The 20,676-nt window shown below is 47.5% G+C and overlaps 1 protein-coding gene and 1 non-coding gene across 2 annotated transcripts in view; both read left to right on the top strand.

Moving 5' to 3' along the window:
- Positions 1-5,832: 5,832 nt before the first annotated feature.
- LOC126249455 (lipase 1-like) overlaps positions 5,833-20,676 on the top strand; it is a 135,886-nt gene continuing 121,042 nt past the window's right edge. The window contains exon 1 of the mRNA XM_049951108.1: positions 5,833-6,010. Coding sequence (XP_049807065.1) covers positions 5,833-6,010 — 178 coding nt within the window. The remainder of the gene's footprint in view (positions 6,011-20,676) is intronic.
- On the top strand, positions 9,032-9,106 carry Trnaa-ugc (transfer RNA alanine (anticodon UGC)). Its single transcript has one exon. It is a non-coding gene; the product is annotated as a tRNA-Ala (tRNA).

The following is a 20,676-nucleotide window of genomic DNA, read 5'->3' as shown; positions in this document are numbered from 1 at the left end:
GACGACCTGTGTGCGTCCTTTACCTCCCTGTTTTCGGCAGACCTGGGCTGCGCTTCCTATTTCCAGGCCCACATCACTTCACTGCCGAACGCACGGCGTCGCTTTTGTCGGGCTCGACCTATTCCGGTAGCTTTGCGTGCGGCCGTCAAGCAGGAACTCGATCGGCTCCAGGCTGCGGGGGTTATCGAGCCAGTACAGTCGAGTGCCTGGGCAACGCCCTTAGTGGTCATCAAGAAACCCGATGGATCGCTTCGTCTTTGTGGGGATTTTGGGGCTACGGTCAACGCTCAATCTTTGGTCGAAACTTATCCCATTCCTCGACCGGAAGACCTTCTCGCTAAACTGGCGGGTGGCGAGTACTTTTCTAAGATTGATCTGGCAGAAGCCTATCACCAATTGCCGTTGGATGAGGAATCGCAGGCCATCGTCGTCATCGACACGCCTTTCGGTCTCTATAAATACAAGCGTCTTCCGTTTGGCATTTCCTCTGCCCCTGCGATTTTCCAGCGGTATCTCGAGCAACTCACGCAACCAATACCGGCTTGTGTCAATTACCTCGATGATATCTTAGTCACGGGGCGCACGCGCCAGGAACATCTGGGCAACCTCAGTACCTTATTTCACGCCCTGCAGGCTGCGAGTTTACGTTGTCGACTGGAGAAGTGCAGTTTTTTTTCAACCAGAAGTGGAGTACTTAGGACATTGGCTCAGTAAAGATGGCATTCGCCCTTCGGACCGCAATGTCGCAGCCATCGATGCCCTTCCCCGTCCACAAAACTTATCCGAACGCCAGGTATTTTTGGGGAAAGTCAATTATTACTTGAAGTTCTTACCCCAAGCTGCCCACGTCGCGCATCCCCTAAATCGCCTGCATCGCAAAGGGGTACCTTACACGTGGACTTCTGCCTGCGATCAGGCTTTCACCCGCCTGAAGACGATGCTGAAATCTGCCCCTTGCCTGACGCCTTTCTCTCCGGATCGTCCCTTGGTGGTGGCGGCCGATGCCTCGGCGTATGGGATTGGGGCAGTCCTGGAACACAGGAATGAGGATGGGTCGGAACAAGCTGTGGCATATGCATCCAAGACGTTAACCTCTGCGCAAAGGAATTACTTTCAGATCGAAAAGGAGGCTCTTGCCATTATTTTTGCAGTTCAGAAATTTCACATTTACCTGTTTGGGGCGCAGTTCACCCTCCTCACGGATCACAAGCCCCTAGTGTCGCTGTTCGGGCCCCATTCGCACCTCCCAGAACGGACGGCTCAGCGTCTTCAGTGCTGGGCGTTGTTCTTGCGTAATTACACTTACACCATCCGCTATAAGCCCACCAGTCAACACACTAATGCAGATGCCTTGTCACGTCTCCCAGCAGGACCCGATCCGGCGTTCGACGAGCAGGAAGTCCTGTGCTTCCACATCGACTCTGCCCGCCGGGAGGCTCTCGATGGATTTCCTCTGACGGCCACGCAAATCGCCGCTTCCACGCGCAGGGACCCCATTCTGCGGCAAGTCCTCCGCTATGTGACCCATGGTTGGCCTCCCTACCTTACCCGACGTTTGAAAACTGACTTCAGCCCATGGCGTCACGTCTCACAAAGACTTTCGGTGATGGAGGACGTCCTCTTGTTGTCCACGGACTCGGACGCCCATCGGGTGATCATCCCTCCGGACTTACGCCACCGCGTCCTGCACTTATTACACCGCGGACACTGGGGGATGTCTCGCATGAAGGCGTTGGCTCGATGACATGTCTATTGGCCAGGGATCGATGGAGACATTGAGCTCCTGGTCCGTGGTTGCACAGTGTGTGCGCGGCATCAGGATAGTCCTCCACAATCTTTCGCACCCTGGCCAACACCCAGCCAACCCTGGGACAGGATCCATCTCGATTTTGCAGGCCCCTTCTTAGGCTCCATGTGATTCCTCATCATTGATGCCTATTCCAGATACCCATATGTGGTTCGCATTGCGTCCACCACCACTGACGCCACCCTCACCACCTTGGCCCAGGTGTTGGCCATTGAAGGCCTTCCTCAGACGTTGGTCACCGATAACGGGCCGAAATTCACGGCGTCCTCGTTCCAGACCTTCTGCTCCGCTAACGGTATCAAACACATTCACTCTCCCCCATTCCATCCTTCAACCAATGGCGCGGCGAAACGCCTGGTCCGCACTTTCAAACAGCAGCTGATGAAATCAGTGGAGCCGTCGACCACCATCACGGCCATCACCTTGTTTCTAAGCACCTACCGCACTACACCGGTGGCCGATCATAGTCCTCCCGAACTCCTTCACGGGCGACAACCTCGGACCCTCCTCCACCTGCTGACACCATCCCCTACTGGGCCCTGCACTCGCCCCTCCCGGCGCTACGCCCCGGGCATGGCCGTGTGGGCCTGCTCCTATGGCGGCACACCTGCATGGACGCCCTCTATGGTGACAGCGGCTCATGGGCGGCGAGTGACGACCGTACAGACATACAGAGGGCTTGAGCGTCGCCACCATAACCAACTCCGCCCTCGGGCCCCTGCCTTGATTCGTCCCCCACCGCCTTCCCTGCTTACTGGTGCGGACACGTCCCTCGAGGTGGAGCCCTTCCCTTCAACCTCCATCTCCTCGTCGGCTCTGCAGACACCCCTTCCGCCTCGCCAGAGTATAGAGACGCCCACTGACCCCCTGCCCTCTGGTGACACCTTGATGGATGCCGCAGACAGTCTGCCCTCCCTTCCCCCAGTGGTCCCTCTGAACGTCTCACAATCCGTGCCCTCGTTCCGCCCGCCTCGGCATCGTCCGGGGCATTTCCGCCCCTATGCACCAATTTCGGGGGGGAGGGATCTAGTACCTTCCGCCGTGGAAGTCGAACACGTGGCGGAACAAATGGACGTGGTCAGCCCATAGATGGCTCCGCCTCCGCCTCCACGGCGGCTATTCCGCGCAGCGGCTCTCGCACAGCGAGGGCGCCACCGCTAAGCCACGTGCAGACAGCGACCAATAGCCGCTCCCTCCGGTTTCGTATATAGGGACCCGCTCTGCCCTAGTCCAGCCAGTCTGGCACTCGCTCTGGATTTCGTTTCTATCTCGGTGGTACTGCGTTCTGGTCGTTGTTGACATTTGCCTGGCTCTGGTTCCAAGTGGATTTTCGTTTGGTGTTTGGTGTTATGGTTTCCACAAGCCTCCGTTGTTTATCTCTTCCTTGTTGTGTCGCTCATAGTCGGTCGTGGTCGGTTGTTGTCAGTTGTCGTTGGTCTGTCGTCCGACTCGTCCTGTGTTTACCCGGTGGTGCGTACTCCATCGCCGGCGGCTTCCCAGCCTGGCGGCTCCGGTCCGCAGCCCAAGGCGTTCCCGCTGTTGGTTGTGGTTACTACGGAACTGATCCAGCCCCACTTGTACCTGAAGTAGCTACAACAACCATGTCCAGTCCTTAACCTGTTGAGGCGGCACCAAAGTTTCCTCGGTAGGCCAAAACCTTTTGGCTTCTTTGTGGGATCAAGGTGATGGGCTCTTGTTAACAATGTTTTTGTTGACCATTCATGCTTCCAGCTTTCATTTAGATCAAAACCATCCGTGATGAGTTGTCCTGCAGTAACACTTGCTGGTCTTCTTGATCGCAATCGTTGCTGTGGCGGATGACAGAATTCCTGGTGCAATGGTAGAGAAGGTGATGCAGAGATTTGCAGAGATAATGTATCAGTGCACTCGATGGGTTAAGGAGTTGGGTTGGTTTGGGGAAGGAGACCAGACAGCGAGGTCATCGGTCCCATCGGATTAGGGAAGGATGGGGAAGGAAGTCGGCCGTGCCCTTTCAGAGGAACCATCCCGGCATTTGCTTGGAGTGATTTAGGGAAATCACGGAAAACCTAAATCAGGATGGCCGGACGCGGGTTTGAATCGTCGTCCTTCCGAATGCGAGTCCAGTGTCTAACGATGGGTTAAGGAATCTCATTTTTGGTCTCTCTTTGATGTTAGGGAGGAAATCGTATAATCTCCTGCCTACGTATGAAGTGAACCACTTATTTCGCCACAGTTGTGACATCCAATCTTGTTAACCGTTTACGTATTTGCCTCAGTTTCAAGAATCCTTCGTATTTTTATTTGACTGCCTTTCTTTAACCAATAAAGGGCTTCCATTTTCCTGATTTCCAAGTCCAATAGGCATATTCCTACAATTATTAACAATGCATCATAGTGCATAGGCGCCCGTTAATCTTAGTATAAGCCTTCGTCGAACTTATCTGAATAATGAGGCTAGCTTCAAAACCTGAAATCTACGAGTGCAAACTCTCGCACCATACCCAGCGACTGATGATACCACAGACTGGTGGTGTGCTTAATACGATACTGGCCATTAAAATTGCTACACCACGAAGATGACGTGCTACAGATGCGAAATTTAACCGACAGGAAGAAGATGCTGTGCAATGCAAATGATTAGCTTTTCAGAGCATTCACGCAAGGCTGGCACCGGTGGCGACACCTACAACGTGCTGACATGAGGAAAGTTTCCAACCGATTTCTCATACACAAACAGGAGTTGACCGGCGTTGCCTGGTGAAACGTTGTTGTGATGCCTCGTGTAAGGAGCAGAAATGCATACCATCACGTTTCCGACTTTGATAAAGGTCGGATTGTATCTTATCGCTATTGCGGTTTATTGTATCGCGACATTGCTGCTCGCGTTGGTCGAGATCCAATGACTGTTAGCAGAGTATGGGATCGGTGAGTTCAGGAGGGTAATACGGAACGCCGTGCTGGATCCCAACGGCCTCGTATCACTAGCAGTCGAGATGACAGGCATCTTATCCGCATGGATTTAACGGATCGTGCAGCTACGTCTCGATCCCTGAGTCAACAGATGGGGACGTTTGCAAGACAACAACCATCTGCACGAACAGTTCGACAACGTTTGCAGCAGTATGGACTATCAGCTCGGAGACTATGGCTGCGATTACCCTTTACGCAGCATCACAGACAGGAACGCCTGCGATGGTGTACTCAACGACGAACCTGGGTGCACTGGCACAACGTCATTTTTTTCGAATGAATCCAGGTTCTGTTTACAGCATCATGATGGTCGCATCCGTGTTTGGCGACATCGCGGTGAACGGACAATAGAAGCGCGTATTCGTCATCGCCATACTGGCGTATCACCCGGCGTGATGGTATGGTGTGCCATTGGTTACACGTCTCGGTCACCTCTTATTCGCATTGATGGCACTTTGAACAGTGGACGTTACATTTCAGATGTGTTACGACCTGTGGCTCTACCCTTCATTCGATCCCTGCGAAACCCTACATTTCAGCAGGATAATGCACGACCGCATGTTGCAGGTCCTGTACGGGCCTTTCTGGATACAGAAAATGTTCGACTGCTGCCCTGGCCATCACATTCTCCAGATCTCTCACCAATTGAAAACGTCTGGTCAATGGTGGCCGAGCAACTGGCTCGTCACAATGCGCCAGTCACTACTCTTGATGAACTGTGGTATCATGCTGAAGCTGCATGGACAGCTGTACCTGTACACGCCATCCAAGCTCTGTTTGACTCAATGCCCAGGCGTATAAAGGCCGTTATTGCGGTCAGAGGTGGTTGTTGTGGGTACTGATTTCTCAGGTTCTATGCACCTAAATTGCGTGAAAATGTAATCACATGTCGGTTCTAGTATAATGTATTTGTTCAATGAATACCGGTTATCATCTGCATTTCTTCTTTGTGTAGCAATTTTAATGGCCAGTAGTGTAGTTATCGTGGAAGTCGCCACACACGTGTTGATATTGGGGCCGGTATGCAGCAGCCATTAGTGGCTCGATAATCTGGCGTCATATTGCAGGAGGAGATGGCAAAGGCGGCCGGGTACGCCGTGGAGGCTCACGAGGTGCGCACCGCGGACGGGTACGTAGTGAGGCTGGACCGTCTGGTCGGTGGGCGCAGGGGCGGACAGCCGGCGCTGCTGCTACACGGACTTTTCTGCGCCTCTGACCTCTGGCTGCTGAGGGGGCCCGGCGCCGCGCTCGGTACGTATGCCAAGGGAGGGCTGAACTTATACACTGATGAGCCAAAGAAACTGGTACACCTGCCTAATATCGTGTAGGGACCCGCGAACATGCAACACGACGTGGCATGGACTCGACTAATATCTGCAGTACTGCTGGAGCGAATTGACACAATGGTCTTCCGAAGCAAGAGTGATTTCAGGTGTGCCGCAGGGGAGTGTCGTAGGACCGTTGCTATTCACAATATACATAAATGATCTTGTGGACAACATCGGAAGTTCACTGAGGCTTTTTGTGGATGATGCTGTAGTATATCGAGAGGTTGTAACAATGGAAAATTGTACTGTAATGCTGGAGGATCTGCAACGAATTGACGCATGGTGCAGGGAATGGTAATTGAATCTCAATGTAGACAAGTGTAATGTGCTGCGAATACATAGAAAGAAAGATCCTTTATCATTTAGCTACAACATAGCAAGTCAGCAACTGGAAGTAGTTAATTCCATAAATTATCTGGGAGTAGGCATTAGGAGTGATTTAAAATGGAATGATCATATAAAGTTGATCGTCGGTAAAGCAGATGCCAGACTGAGATTCATTGGAAGAATCCTAAGGAAATGCGACCCGAAAACAAAGGAAGTAGGTTACACTACACTTGTTCGCCCACTCCTTGAATATTGCTCATCAGTGTGGGATCCGTGCTAGATAGGGTTGATAGAAGAGATAGAAATGGTCCAACGGAGAGCAGAGCGCTTCGTTACAGGATCATTTAGTAATCGCGAAAGCCTTACGGAGATGATAGATAAACTCCAGTGAAAGACTCTGCAGGAGAGACGCTCTGTAGCTCGGTACGGGCTTTTGTTGAAGTTTCGAGAACATACCTTTACCGATGAGTCAAGCACTATATTGCCCCCTCCTACGTATATCTCGCGAAGAGACCATGAGGATAAAATCACAGAGATTAGAGCCCACACAGAGGCATACCGACAATCTTTCTTTCCACGAACAATACGAGACTGGAATACAAGGGAGAACCGATAGAGGTACTCAAAGTACCCTCCGCCACACAGCGTCAGGTGGCTTGAGGAGTATGAATTTAGATGTAGATGTACATGAATCCTGCAGGGCTGTCCATAAATCCGCAAGAGTACGAGGGGGTGGAGATCTCTTCTATCAGCACGTTGCAAGGCATCCCTCATATGCTCAATAATCTTCATGTCTGGGGAGTTTGGTGGCCAGCGGAAGTGTTTAAACTCAGAAGAGTGTTCCTGGAGCCACTCTGTAGCAATTCTTGACGTGTGGAGTGTCGCATTGTCCTACTGGAATTTCCCAAGTCCATCGTAATGCACGAGGGACACGAATGGATGCAGGTGATTAGACAGGATGCTTATGTAAGTGTCACCTGTCAGAGTCGTATCTAGACGTATCAGGGATCCCATATCACTCCAACTGCACATGCCCCACACCTTTATAGAGCCTCCACTAGCTTGAACAATCCCCTGCTGACACTCGCGGTCCATGGATTCATGACGTTGTTTCCATAGGCGAACACGTCCATCTGTTTCATACAATTCGAAACGAGACTCGTCCGACCACGCAACATGTTTCCAGTCAGCAGCAATCCAATGTCGGTGTTGATGGGCCAGGCGAGGCGTAAAGCTTCGTGTCGTGCAGTCATCAAGGGTACACGAGTTGGCTTTCAGCTCCAGAAGCCGACATCGATGATGTTTCGTTGAATGGTTCGCATGCTGACACTTGTTGCTGTTAAGGGGATATGGCATTGAAATCTGCAGCAATTTGCGGAAGGGTTCCACTTCTGTCACGCTGAACGATTCTATTCAATTGTCGTCGGTCCCGTTTTTGCAGGATCTTTTTGCGACCGCAGCGATGTCTGAGATTTGATGCTGTACTGGATTCCTGATATTCTCGGTACACTCGTGTAATAGAAAGATTGATTTAATAACGTACTGCCGAGGAGGGGAGTGCCTGTAAACGGTTTCAGAGAAAAGGGTAAGCGAGCGAAAAATACAGAGTAGATGACGACAAGCCGAACACATATCCGAAAGGACAAAGCAATTCAATGCATTAGGCCTAGAATCGTTAACAGCGTACGAACAAAACCTGAATGGCAAACCGAGAGGAGGAACCGAGAACAAGTGTGTCACTGTGTGTCAGTAGTAACGTCGGTTGAAAGGACAGCTTCAGATATGTAAATAAAACTGACCTGGAAAGGCGCGCTCACTTGCCTCGCTTCCTACGCCCTCTCCAGGCAAATGCCGGGATGGTTCCTTTGAAAGGGCACGGCCGATTTCCTTTCCAATCCTTCCCTTACCCGAGCTTGCGCTCCGTCTCTAATGACCTCGTTGTCGACGGGACGTTAAACGCTAACCACCACCACCACCTACGCCCTCAGAGGCTCCTGCCGCCTCACGCGGTGACCACGCCGACAACGGCTCCCGCGGTACGCTCGAGAAATTACATAGCTCTGAACGGCCATCACCAGTGCATCCCTCTAGATATCGATGTCAGAGTCCGGCGACGATATTAAAACTACCTTTCCCGAACCTAGGTGGAAACGACAGGAAGATGTATCAGTCCACCACATTTTTTTTTGTTTTCATACCCGCAGTCTGTAGATCTCTGTTTTTCATCTTAGAGCTAAGTTCAATACTGACTACAGTGAACGTTAAATTCGATTTTATAACGCATAAATTATGAAGTAGTGATAGTTTGTCGCTATTATAGTTCTTAAAATAAATGCATGACGCAGGTACTTCTCAAATTTTTTGACAAATTCTTCTCATATACTTATATGGATATGGTGTCTGTTCTTTCTATATATAAGTATATAGCTCTGGCAACAGCGGCCATGACCTACTTCTTCTGTGCGGATGCACACATATTCCCCGAACTCTTAGGGGACTTGGTAAGAATGTCTTCCACGAGTAATGAATGTGTTGGGGTGAGACACTACGAATGTAGTGTGTGGACATACAAGGTGAGAATGTGGGTCTCGCGGGAGGCGTGCGAGCTATCCTATGTGCCCTCGGTGGCTCACATGGATAGAGTGTCTGCCATGCAAGCAGAAGATCCCGGGTTCGAGTCCCGGTCGGGGCATACATTTTCACCTGTCCCCGTTGATATATATCAATCCCTGTTAGCAGCTAAATTCTTTTCAGTTTATGTATTTAGCTGAACTGTAATTTCTTGGAAGTTTTTGTGAAGCAATCTAGTAAGCACTGGTGCAAACACTTTAAATAAAATGTTATAATGCGATAATAATATAATGTTACTATTGTTAAAACATTAACCATCTGTAGGTCGTTCAGAGTAACACCTACCCAGAACCGAACCTTAGATCTGCGCCTAAGGGAACCAGCGTAGCAGTGTCAGTACCAACTCTAAGTCACCAAACAGGAGTTCTAAATGACAATATAAATGCCAAGCGACTTTACGGTGTGGGAATACTTTACTCATAATCGACCATTTTGGGCGAGCGTGGAAGGTAACACTGCTGTACCACGCCAAGCAGAAGTAAAATGAAAAAAGAAGCCTCATCTAGTTGCTGACTACATAACATAGACCGACATTATGCCATCTGAAAGTAATTATTTTCTTGACGATATCAAATCCTAAATTGTGAGCAAGTAGAAACGTACCTCATGTAAACAACGTTCGGAATATAAAGCTTCAGAAGCCCACGTATAAGAGTGAAGGAAAGATAGTGCATGCTGTAAAAGTCGTAACTGTAGGGAGAAAGGCAGGTTTAGTAATCAAAATTTGGAATTAAATTACTTTTCACAACCAGAAATGATCATACCAAATCTCGCAGCGATATTTCAGTTGGTACAGGAAATATTGAGGAAGAACTAGGCTTTTGCTGAAACTCTACTGTAGATCCTGAATAGAATATACAAAGATAAAAATATTTAGACTCTAAACGAGTAGATCACAGGGCAGGCTGTCCAGTGCTGAGTCCCAGCTAAATAACTTCAGATGTAGAAAGGGTTGGACTGTATCACACCCAAGTGACCGAAAGAAGAAAAGGAGCCTCGAAAAAAATTCAGCTCTTGGAGTAACTAGTGTACAAACACAAGAACTTATATGTAATTGTGTAACCCTGTGGACTGCATAGGAAAAATACATACGATGTGTCATAATATCCAAATGCGGCAGGGTGAATAAAAAAAAAGAGTGTAAGAGCTGCTGTACCCCTAGACGGAAAATAGAGTTTCCTCAACCATCTGCACGCAACCTATGTAATGATGAGCCAAAGCATTATGACTACCGCCCACTGTGACACTGAATCCCTCCTGGCAGAGCAGAGAAGTATGGCAGAGAGTGTTCACCAGAGGCAAAGAAATCGTCAGGAGTGCCCCAGGGAAGTGTGATAGGACCGCTGTTGTTCTCTATATACATAAATGATTTGGCGGACTGGTTGGGCAGCAATCTGCTGTTGTTGGCAATCTGCGGTTGTTTGCTGATGATGCTGTGGTGTACGGTAACCTGCCGAAGTTGAATGATTGTAGGAACATACAAGATGGTTTAGACAAAATTTTTAGTTGCTGTGATGAATGGCAGCCACTGAATGTGAGAAAATATAAATTAATATGGATGAGTACGAAAAACAAACCAGTAATTTTCAGATACAGCATTTGCAGTGTACTGCTTGTCACAATGACGTCGTTTAAACATCTGTATCAATGACTTCAAAGTCTCTTCGGGTTTGCTGCCGGATCCTAAAATCAACTTGACTCGATATTTCGGCGATCCAACTGGTCGCCATCTTCAGGAGAATGCCGCTTCTGCTGATGAGTCCCGCTGAAAACTGACGACAGGCTGCAAATCGACGTGCTATATAGGCCACCGTTCAGTACACGGCGCATGCGCCGCCCGTCACGGTTACTGCCCTCCAAGACAGGGAGATGGCGCCGCCCTTAGTAGAACCCTGGCGGCAGCGATATATCGCACTCAGGGCCGCACCTTAGAACGTTCAATTTTGATGCGAGAGAATACAGGATTCCACGTCTTCCTAAGAGGAAACCCATTGTTGCTGTTGATTAAATTATCCGCCAACCTAATTTCAATCGCCTCTTTATAGACACTTCCAAAAACCGGAAATGTTGGCAACTACCACAGTTTCATCAAATTTCATGCTGTGTCCCTCATTTAAGCAGTGTTCTGCTTCTGCCGATTTTTCCGGCTGTTGTAGCCTCGTGTGACGGCGATGTTCCACACACCTGTCATGCACTGTGCGAATCGAACGCCCAGTGTAAGCTTTCCCACATTGACACGGAATTTTGTACACGCCGGGTTTCCTAAGCCCCAAATCATCTTTCACAGAGCCGAGTAGTGCCCTAATCTTAGAAGGTGGACGGAACACACTGTAAATGTTAAAATTCCTTAAAATTCGTCCAATCTTAAACGATATGCCTCCAGCATAAGGAAGAAAGGCCACCGATCTATGTTCCTCTTCATGCACCTCCAGAGATGGTCCAAACTCCATAGCCCGACGAATCTGCTTCTCGGAGTATCCATTTTCCTTAAAAACAGCCATCAAATGCGCAAGTTCTTGGGTTAAGCTGTCCGCGTCGGAAATGGCATACGCTCTCCGTACCAAAGTCCTAAGGACGCCACTGCGTTGCTGTGGCGGACGACAACTCTTAGAATGCAGATACCGATCTATATGCGTCGGCTTTCGGTGAACACTGTCTCCCAAAGTACCATCTGAAGATGGCGACCAGTTGGATCGCCGAAATATCGAGTCAAGTTGATTCTAGGATCCGGCAGCAAACCCGAAGAGACTTTCAAGACTTATTACGTCGCGAAAGCCTACATAATCACATCTGGACGTTACGTTGCAAAGCGATATAAAAAGGAAGGAGCATATGAGGACTGTGGTATGGAAGGCGAATGGTCGGCTTCTGTTCATTGGGAGAATTTTTAGCAAAGTGTAGTTCATCTGTAAAGAAGACTGCATATAGGACACTGGTGCAACCTCTCCTTGAATACTGCTCGAGTGTTTGGGATCCATACCATGTCTGATTGAAGGAGTACATCGAAGCAATTCAGAGGCGGGCTGCTAAATTTGTTACCGGTAGGCTAGAACAACACGTAAGTGTTGCGGAGATGCTCCGGGAACTCAAATGGGACTCCCTGGAGGGGATTTTCGAGGAACACTATTGAGAAAATTTAGAGAACTGGCAGTTGAAGCTGACTGCAGAATGATTCTACGGCCGCCAACATACATTTCGCGTAAGGACCACGAAGATAAAATACAAGAAATTAGAGCTCATACGGAGGCATATGGACACTCGTTTTTCCCTCCCTCTGTTTGCGAGTGGATCAGGAAAGGAAATGACTAGTAGTGCTACAGAGTACCCTCTGCCACGAACCGTATGGTGGCTTGCGGACTATCTACAGGGTGACAATTATTGAATTATATGAAATAAAATCGTCATAACTTCTGAACGGTTTTCGTTAGGACGTTCAAACTGCACGGTTGGCCGCGGGGTATGATGGAAATCAGTACGCGCATGCGCTTTTGGTTTAGCTACGAAACCCACTTTCATTTGCATGGGTCCATCAATAAACAATATTGGCCCATTTGGTGTACTGAGAATCCACATTTCGCGGTAGAGAAGTCTCTACACCCTTAATGGGTGACTGTGTGGTGTGCAATGTCCAGACACGGAATAATCGGCCCGATATTCCTTGATGTCATGGTGACTACCGAACGGTACGTGATGGTTTTGGAAGATGATTTCATCCTCATTATCCAAAGTGACCCTTATTTCGACAAGGTGTGGTTCATGCAAGCCTGAGCTCGATCCCATCGAAGCAGGAGACTGTTTAATGTCCTGGAGGAGCACTTTGGGGACCGCATTCTGGCTCGCGGCTACCCAGAGGCCATTGGCTTGGGCCTCTCCAGATCTGAATACCTGCGACTCCTTTTTGTGGGGCTATATTAAAGGCAAGGTGTACAGCTATAATCCCAAAACCATTTCTTAGGAGAAAACAGCCATTCAGGAGGTCATAGACACCATCGATATTCCGACACTTCAGCGGGTCATGCAGAATTTCGCTATTCGTCTGCGCCACATCATCGCCAATGACGGCAGGCATACCGAACGTGTTATAATCTAAATCGGAATATCTGTAGTGCCGTTTACATGTCCAATAAAGGGTGTGCACGCCTAAGTTTGTAACTAATTTACGTTTCTTTTCATATAGTTCAATAATTGTCACCGTGTATGTAGATGTGGAATCATTGTACTGATGACACGGTCAGAAAATGTGGAAATCCAGTGACATAAACGACTCCGAAAAAGGACAGATTGTTATGGTCCGGCGGCTGCGAACGAACATATCGGAAACGGCATAGCTAGACGGCTGTTCACGTGTTACTGTCGTGAGCGCATATGGAAGTTGTTAAAGGACAGTGAGTAGGCGACGAGATGTAGCCAGGATTTTGTGAAAGGGGAGGCGGAGGGGGGAGGGTCCAATTTGTTAAAGGGGATCTTAAAAAGGCTCGTGTTTTTCATTTTACTCTGAAAACACATTTATTTATTTATTAATTTTACGTATGTAACTTGCTTTCGTGAGGCCTTCATACAGAGAGAATTTGGTCAACAAAATTAAGCAAGAAAAGCTTTCTTAAAAAAAGTAATACCCAAATGCGTAATTAAATACGCTGGGGAGCCAAAGAGCGCAACACGACGTGGCATGGACTCGACTAATGTCTGGAGTAGTGCTGCAGGGAACTGACACCATGAATCCTGCAGGGCTGTCCATAAATCTGTAAGAATACGAGGGGGTGGAGATCTCTTCTGAACAGTACGTTGCAAGGCATCCCAGATATGCTCAATAATGTTCATGTCTGGGGAGTTTGGCGGCCAGCGGAAGTGTTTAAACTCAGAAGAGCGTTCCTAGAGCCACTCTGTTGCAATTCTGGACGTGTAGGGTGTCGCATTTTCCTGCTGGAATTTCCCAAGTCCGTCGAAATGCACAACGGACATGAATGGATGCCGGTGATCTGACGGGATGCTTACGTAACTGTCACCTGTCAGAGTCGTATTTAGACGTATCAGGGCTTCCAATCACTCTAATTCCACACGCCCCACACCATTTCAGAGGCTTCACCAGCTTGAACAGTCCCCTGCTGGCATGCATGATCCAGGGATTCATGAGGTTGTCTTCATACCCGTACACGTCCATCCGCGTACGCAGCTCGTGGTCTAGTAGCTGGCGTTGCTGCCTGTGGATCACGGGGTCCCGGGTGTTGTCCTCATCATCCATCATCATAATTTGATACGTGGCGAGACTGAAAATGTAAGATTGGGAACTTGTACGGCAGCTGATGAGCACGATGTTGAGTGCCCCACGAACTAACATCATCATCATCACGTCCATCTGCTCGATACAGTTTGAAACGAGACTCGTCCGGTCAAGCAACATGTTTCCAGTCATCAACAGTCCAATGTCGGTGTCCACGGGCCAAGGCGAGTCGTAAAGCTTTGTGTCGTGCAGTCATCAAGGGCACACGAGTGGGCCTTCGGCTCCGAAAGCCCGTATCGATGATATTTCGTTGAATGGTCACGCTGACACTAGTTGATTGCCCAGCATTGAAATCTGCAGCAATTTGCGGAAGCGTTGCACTTCTGTCACGTTGAACGATTCTCTTCAGTTGTTGTTGATCCCGTTCTTGCAGGATCTTTTTCCGGCCGCAACGATGTCGGAGATTTCATGTTTTGCCGAATTCCTGATATTCATGGCACACTTCATCGCTACGTCGGAGATGCTGTGTGCCATAGCTCGTGCGCCGACTGTAACATCACGTTCAAACTCATTTAAATCTTGATAACCTACCATTGTAGCAGCAGTAGCCGATCTAACAACTGCGCCAGCCACTTGTTGTCTTATATAGGCGTTTCCGACCGCAGCACCGTATTCTGCCTGTTTATATATATATATATATATATATATATATATATATATATATATATATATATATTTGAATACGCATACCTACACCAGTTTCTTTGGCGCCTCAGTGTATATCTTTATTTGGCAGTATTATAACTTCAGTCTATTGCCAAACGACGTATAATTCCAATGTAATGTATTGTCTCTTTTGCTAAAAAACACAGTTCAATCTTCTAATATAAGTTTCACTATCGCAGAGCAGAAGAATGTTAACGTTGGCTTAAATAACTTATAAAGTTAAATGGGTTCAAATCTCTTTTGACAACAGCTGTATTTCTCCTACTACACATTTACGACTTATCTGAAACCAAGTCAGAATTTTTCCAGCACATAGAAACATCCCAGGTTTCTCAATTCGGACTCAAATTTTATTAAAGGACCTATTCATTAAAATTCTTCAGTTTTCTTAGCTGTCAAAACTTTTTAAAAATTATTATCTCAATAGTCAGCTTAAAACTATAGCAACCAAACTTATTTATTAAACGAAACTTAATACACAGATACTGTGAGCTACAAAAGGTTAAAGAACTATACATTCTTTGATCCTAATAAAATCCTCTATGACGTACAATATACGTTGACGTTTATTTACAAATCCGTTAGGAGTGTGACTGTTGGACTCACTGTTCCAAGGAATACGTTTTTTCACAGTAGAACGTCGCTCTTTTAGTAAAATTTGAAGACATATCGCCGTTCCACAAGTGAATTATCTTCGTGGACAGATACATAGTACAAAATTTCAATCGATAGCCGCCTTCTAATGTAAATATGTGATTTAGTGCCGTGAGTCTCTGAAAATATGTTAAGCTCGCCTTTGATGCAGCTCTTTTCATTTAAACAGAGAGGCTGCATCTGTATGGGAATTGGAACTTCTTAGGAAAGAAAGGACTTCAGAAAGAATTGGCTGTGGCCTATAATAAGGGAAATTCCCAGCATTTGATAAAATGAAAATGGAAAATCGCAGGAAACCATTTTCAACGTTGCCCGTGGCTGGATTCGAACCACTTCGCCTCCTGAATCCAGACGAATCTAGGCGCAGATCTACCCTGGTCAGTGGAGAATTTGGAAAAAACTGGTTGTTGTCCGTTCTTTTAAAATGCATACCTCAAAAAAAGTTTTGCATCACCTCGGTACCGAGAGTTCCGCGACCTGTAAAGAAAATTGGAATAGAGATCAACATAAACATCATTTCCGCCCTTTTTATTGCTCATGAAAACCACACATTGCATGTTGTATCACCATACAGAGAGACCTTCAGAGGTGGTGGTCCAGACTGCTGTACACACCGGTACCTCTGATACCCAGTAGCAAGTCCTAGCCTGTAATCGTCAAGGCACTGTTGGTCCAGATTGTCCCACTCCTCAACGGCAATCCGGCGTAGATCCCTCAGAGTGGTTGGTGGGTCATGTCGTCCATGAACAGCCCTTTTCAATCTATCCCAGGTATGTTAATTAGCGTTCAAGTCTGGAGAACATGCTGGCCACTCTAGTCGAGCCATGTCGTTACCCTGAAGGAAGTCATTCACAAGATGTGCACGATGGGGGCGCGAATTGTCGTCCATGAAGACGAATGCCTCGCCAATATGCTGCCGATATGGTTGCAATATCGGTCGGAGGATGGCATTCACGTATCGTACAGCCGTTACGGCGCCTCCCATAACCACCAGCGGCGTACATCGGCCCCACATAATGCCACCCCAAAACAGCAGGGAACCTCCACCGTGCAGCACTCGCTGGAGAGTGTGTCTAAGGCGTTGAGCCTGACCGGGTTGCCTCCAAACACATCTCCGACGATTGTCTGGTTGAAGTCATATGCTATCTGAGGCAGTTCTGACGACCAAAGCTGGTGTTTACGAGCATACCGTTCAGTGCAGATTGTTGACCACGGGGCTTCACAGTGCTCCAAATTTGACGCAACAATATCGTCAGTTACGACTGTAATAGGCGTGAGAACATCGAAATTGGACTGTGAACTGTGGGAGCGTCTTGCTTGATCGAGTGAAACACGTTTATTGTTATACCAGGTCTGTGGTCTTGTTGGAACTCGTTCAAGCGAATGGCTGCTCGAAACGTGGACTGTGCCTCTGACGCAGGCCGGTAGGGGCAGTATTTTGAAAGAAAGGGGGGGGGGGGAGAGGCAAGGCACAGTCGAGTCGGACGTATTGAAGAACTCTTTTAGATGAATATGATGTTTGGTGTGTGGGGCGCTCAACTGCATGGTCATCAGCGCCCATACAAAGTCCCAAATTTTATACAGTCCATTTTCTTTCCACAATCCAATCTAGTCACCCTCAAAAATGATGATGATGATGATGATGAAATGATGAGGACAACACAAACACCCAGTCCGCGGGAAGAGAAGATTTCCAACCTGGCCGGGAATCTAACCTGGGACCCTGTGAACCAGAGGCAGCGACGCTAGCCCCTAGATCACGAGCTGCGGACACTCTTTTAGAAAAGAACGAACTATATAATGTGTTGTCATCACATACCCCTTCCATAGCATATCAGAGAAATTCACCTGGGCTTCCATGGTACCTGTTTAGTAATGGAAGGCACCAGGACAGCTATGGACTACGTGAATATTACTGCAAACCACTTGCATCCCTTTAAGCTACGCCATCATGGCGGACGCCGCTTTATCGTAGGCAGTTTTACTGCCAGGTAGGAGAGTTTGCATGACTCAGTGACGCTAAGGGCTATGCCAGCTGTAGCATAGCTACTGTAATGGTCACCCAAGCCAGACAGGTCTCGATGGAGGGGCCTGACGAAGAGTGTCCCGCAACTTAGGGAAGGAAGGCCTGTGTTTTACCGTACGAGCTCCTCCAACAATGGTCGGGTATGGCTAAGGCGACCCCAGTTTTCCCGATCTGGGAACCGGCTGGCGCCGACGGTGTGCGGACATTTGCCATACCGGACATTTGCCACACCGGACATTTGCCACGATTTTACCTGCTCCGAAATGTTGGGTCCCTAGCCTCCCCCTCCTCCTCCTCATCGCTGTCGCGCAGCAAAGGTACTTACTGAGACTTTCCGCTGGTTTAGTTAACATAGGACCAGAATCTCTTTGGATTTTCCGCCACATTTCTAGAGAGACTTTCGTCGTGGAAACTATTAAATGCTTCTCACATTGAAATCCGCACAAATTTCGAGCCTCAGTAAAACTTCGCCAATCTTGGAGATTTTGCGTTCGTCTAAATTATACGTTCCTTTTTCGGTGCTCCTGCAGCAGCTTTCTGTCGTGTTTTGTGTACCATGGGGGTTCACTTCCGTCTATTATTAATTTATTTGTTATGAATCTCTCGAGTGCTGTTGATACTATTTCTTTGAACTGAAGCCACATATGGTCTTCACTTACATAGTTTGGAAGTATTGGAGACTGTCTCTTAGAAAGACGTCAAGCGAAATTTTAGCTGCTTTTATAAATAGTTAGTTTAGTTTTGGAGAATTTCTTTGTTACGGAATTGAGCCTCGCTCGACTGTGTGTTCACTAATCCCTGTATCCGTCGTGATGCTCAGGATTATTTGTAGCTACGAGGTCAAGTGTGTTTTCGTAACCATTTACAATTTGAATGGCCTCGTGAACTAATTGTTCAAAATAATTTAAAAAAAGGCATTTAGAACAATTACGGAAGTTGTTTTCTGTCTACAATAGGGTCTGAAAAAGTATTTTTTCAACATACGGGAAGTTCAAATGGTTCTGAGCACTATGCGACTTAACTTCTGAGGTCATCAGTCGCCTAGAACTTAGAACTAATTAAACCCAACTAACCTAAGGACATCACACACATCCATGCCCGAGGCAGGATTCGAACCTGCGACCGTAGCGGTCGCTCGGTTCCAGACTGTAGCGCCTAGAAGCGCACGGCCACTCCGGCCGGCCATACGGAAGGTAGATTGAAGTGACTGCCAACTATAATTGTATGAGTAGCGTACCTATTTGTGATGAGACTCAAGGTTTCTTTGAACTGTTCAGCAACTGTTTCATCTGAGACCAGGGGTCTGTAAGAGGAGCCAGTTATTAATTTATTCCGGTTGTCGAATATAACCTCTTCCCATACTAAGTCACAGGGACTATCTGCTTCAATGTCACTTGTGAGCTGAAACACACATTACGTTATTTTTCCTTAAGTTGTGCTTCTTGTTTCTGTTGTGGTGCAGATCATTACAATTACGGCTTTTCCCTCCAAAATCTAGGATGCTTTCTCTGTGGCCCTGTAAATACCAGAGCTAAACAATGTAGAATAACGACGTACGTTAAAAGCATAGCAGTCTGTATTACTTCATTTCCGACTTTAGATGACATGTCAATCATAGATGTTCTTATCTCTATTTAGTGAAAGTATTTTCAGTCATGTTTTGAACATTGTCCCGCTACACTCTATAAACTAATGTTTCGCCGCAAGGGATATCGGATTTTAGAGAGTAAATTAATATGGAGTATGTCGTTCTTCTTTTCAAACATTCACATTCCCACTTCTTCTTCCCTTATTGTCTTTTGGGCATGCAGTTGTAGTAATTAAAGTAGGCACAAATGCAGTGATGAAAAAGAAATGATTAGCGTACATTCGCATTCTCTTTACAACGTTCCTTTCTTGTAGCTCCCCTGCCGATGCACTGTTTCTATCGCATTCAGTAAGCGTGAAAGGAAGCTGCCGTACAGACAGAGGGATCTATATTTGTACTTGGCAGAACTAATTACATACTGACATAAGCGTCGGTATTGCTTTCGTTTCCCAAAAGTTATAAATATTTCGATTTTGGAAGAGAAGCTCTGAATTTCGCCAAGATGTCGAAGAAGAAGGTCCCTTACGTACTGGTTGTATCGAGTAAGATGTGGAGACGGCGGTTTGAAAGCGGACAGAAGTACGAGGAAGGGCGTCCCTTACCTGAGGGATCGCTACTCAAGCTACCTGGCGAAAGGGCAAGTGTGGCAAATGTCCGGCGTGGCAAATGTCGGCATTCGGCGCCGACATACCTCTTCTACTGTAAACTCTGAGCACCATCGTTAGGTGCAGCAGTGGAACATTGTGTGTTTCAGAGACCAGAGGCCTCGGTCTCACCACCTGGACCATGAGGAAGGTACACACCTCTTTAAAAAGAAAAATGCGTCAACCTCATGTGTGCTACGTGCTGATGAGGTGAATCAGTATTGAGGTGAATGGGTGCTGAGGTGAAACAGGCTCTAGCGGACAACCTCTGGGGCACATGACATCCTCTAGTTGTATAAGACTTGCTCAGGCAGATAGGGCTCTGTCTGGATCGACATTCGTTTCCCTAGTGGTTCGTGGGATCCCCATGGAGTGAACTCAGTTCCAATCTACTCCTGACTGGAAGGATGTACTGTCAGGGAGTACCTACACCCACGCAACAAAGCGAGCTCAGTTGGCCAGTGCACCTGAAAAGAAGTTTCAGAATTATAGTAACAGGGCAGTAGTTTGCCATAACACTTTCATTGTAATCAAGAGAGTGGGGGGAACCTTTGAGAAGATCTCCCCTTTCTGTATTCACAAGCCATTCGAAGGTATTGCTGGTTCTTTAAAAAGTATCGAACAACTTCCTAAAGGAGGACTTCTAATTGAAACTATCATGTCGGACCAAGTATTTAAGTTTCTGGGATGGAAGGGCTTAGGTGACTACCGTGTTGCGGCTGGTTGCATAACAACCTTAACTTATGTGAAGGCATTGTTGCCTGCTCCGATA

This window comes from Schistocerca nitens, chromosome 3 (assembly GCF_023898315.1).
Source record: "Schistocerca nitens isolate TAMUIC-IGC-003100 chromosome 3, iqSchNite1.1, whole genome shotgun sequence".
Lineage (NCBI taxonomy): Eukaryota > Metazoa > Arthropoda > Insecta > Orthoptera > Acrididae > Schistocerca > Schistocerca nitens.
This window is presented reverse-complemented; position numbering and strand designations above follow the sequence as displayed.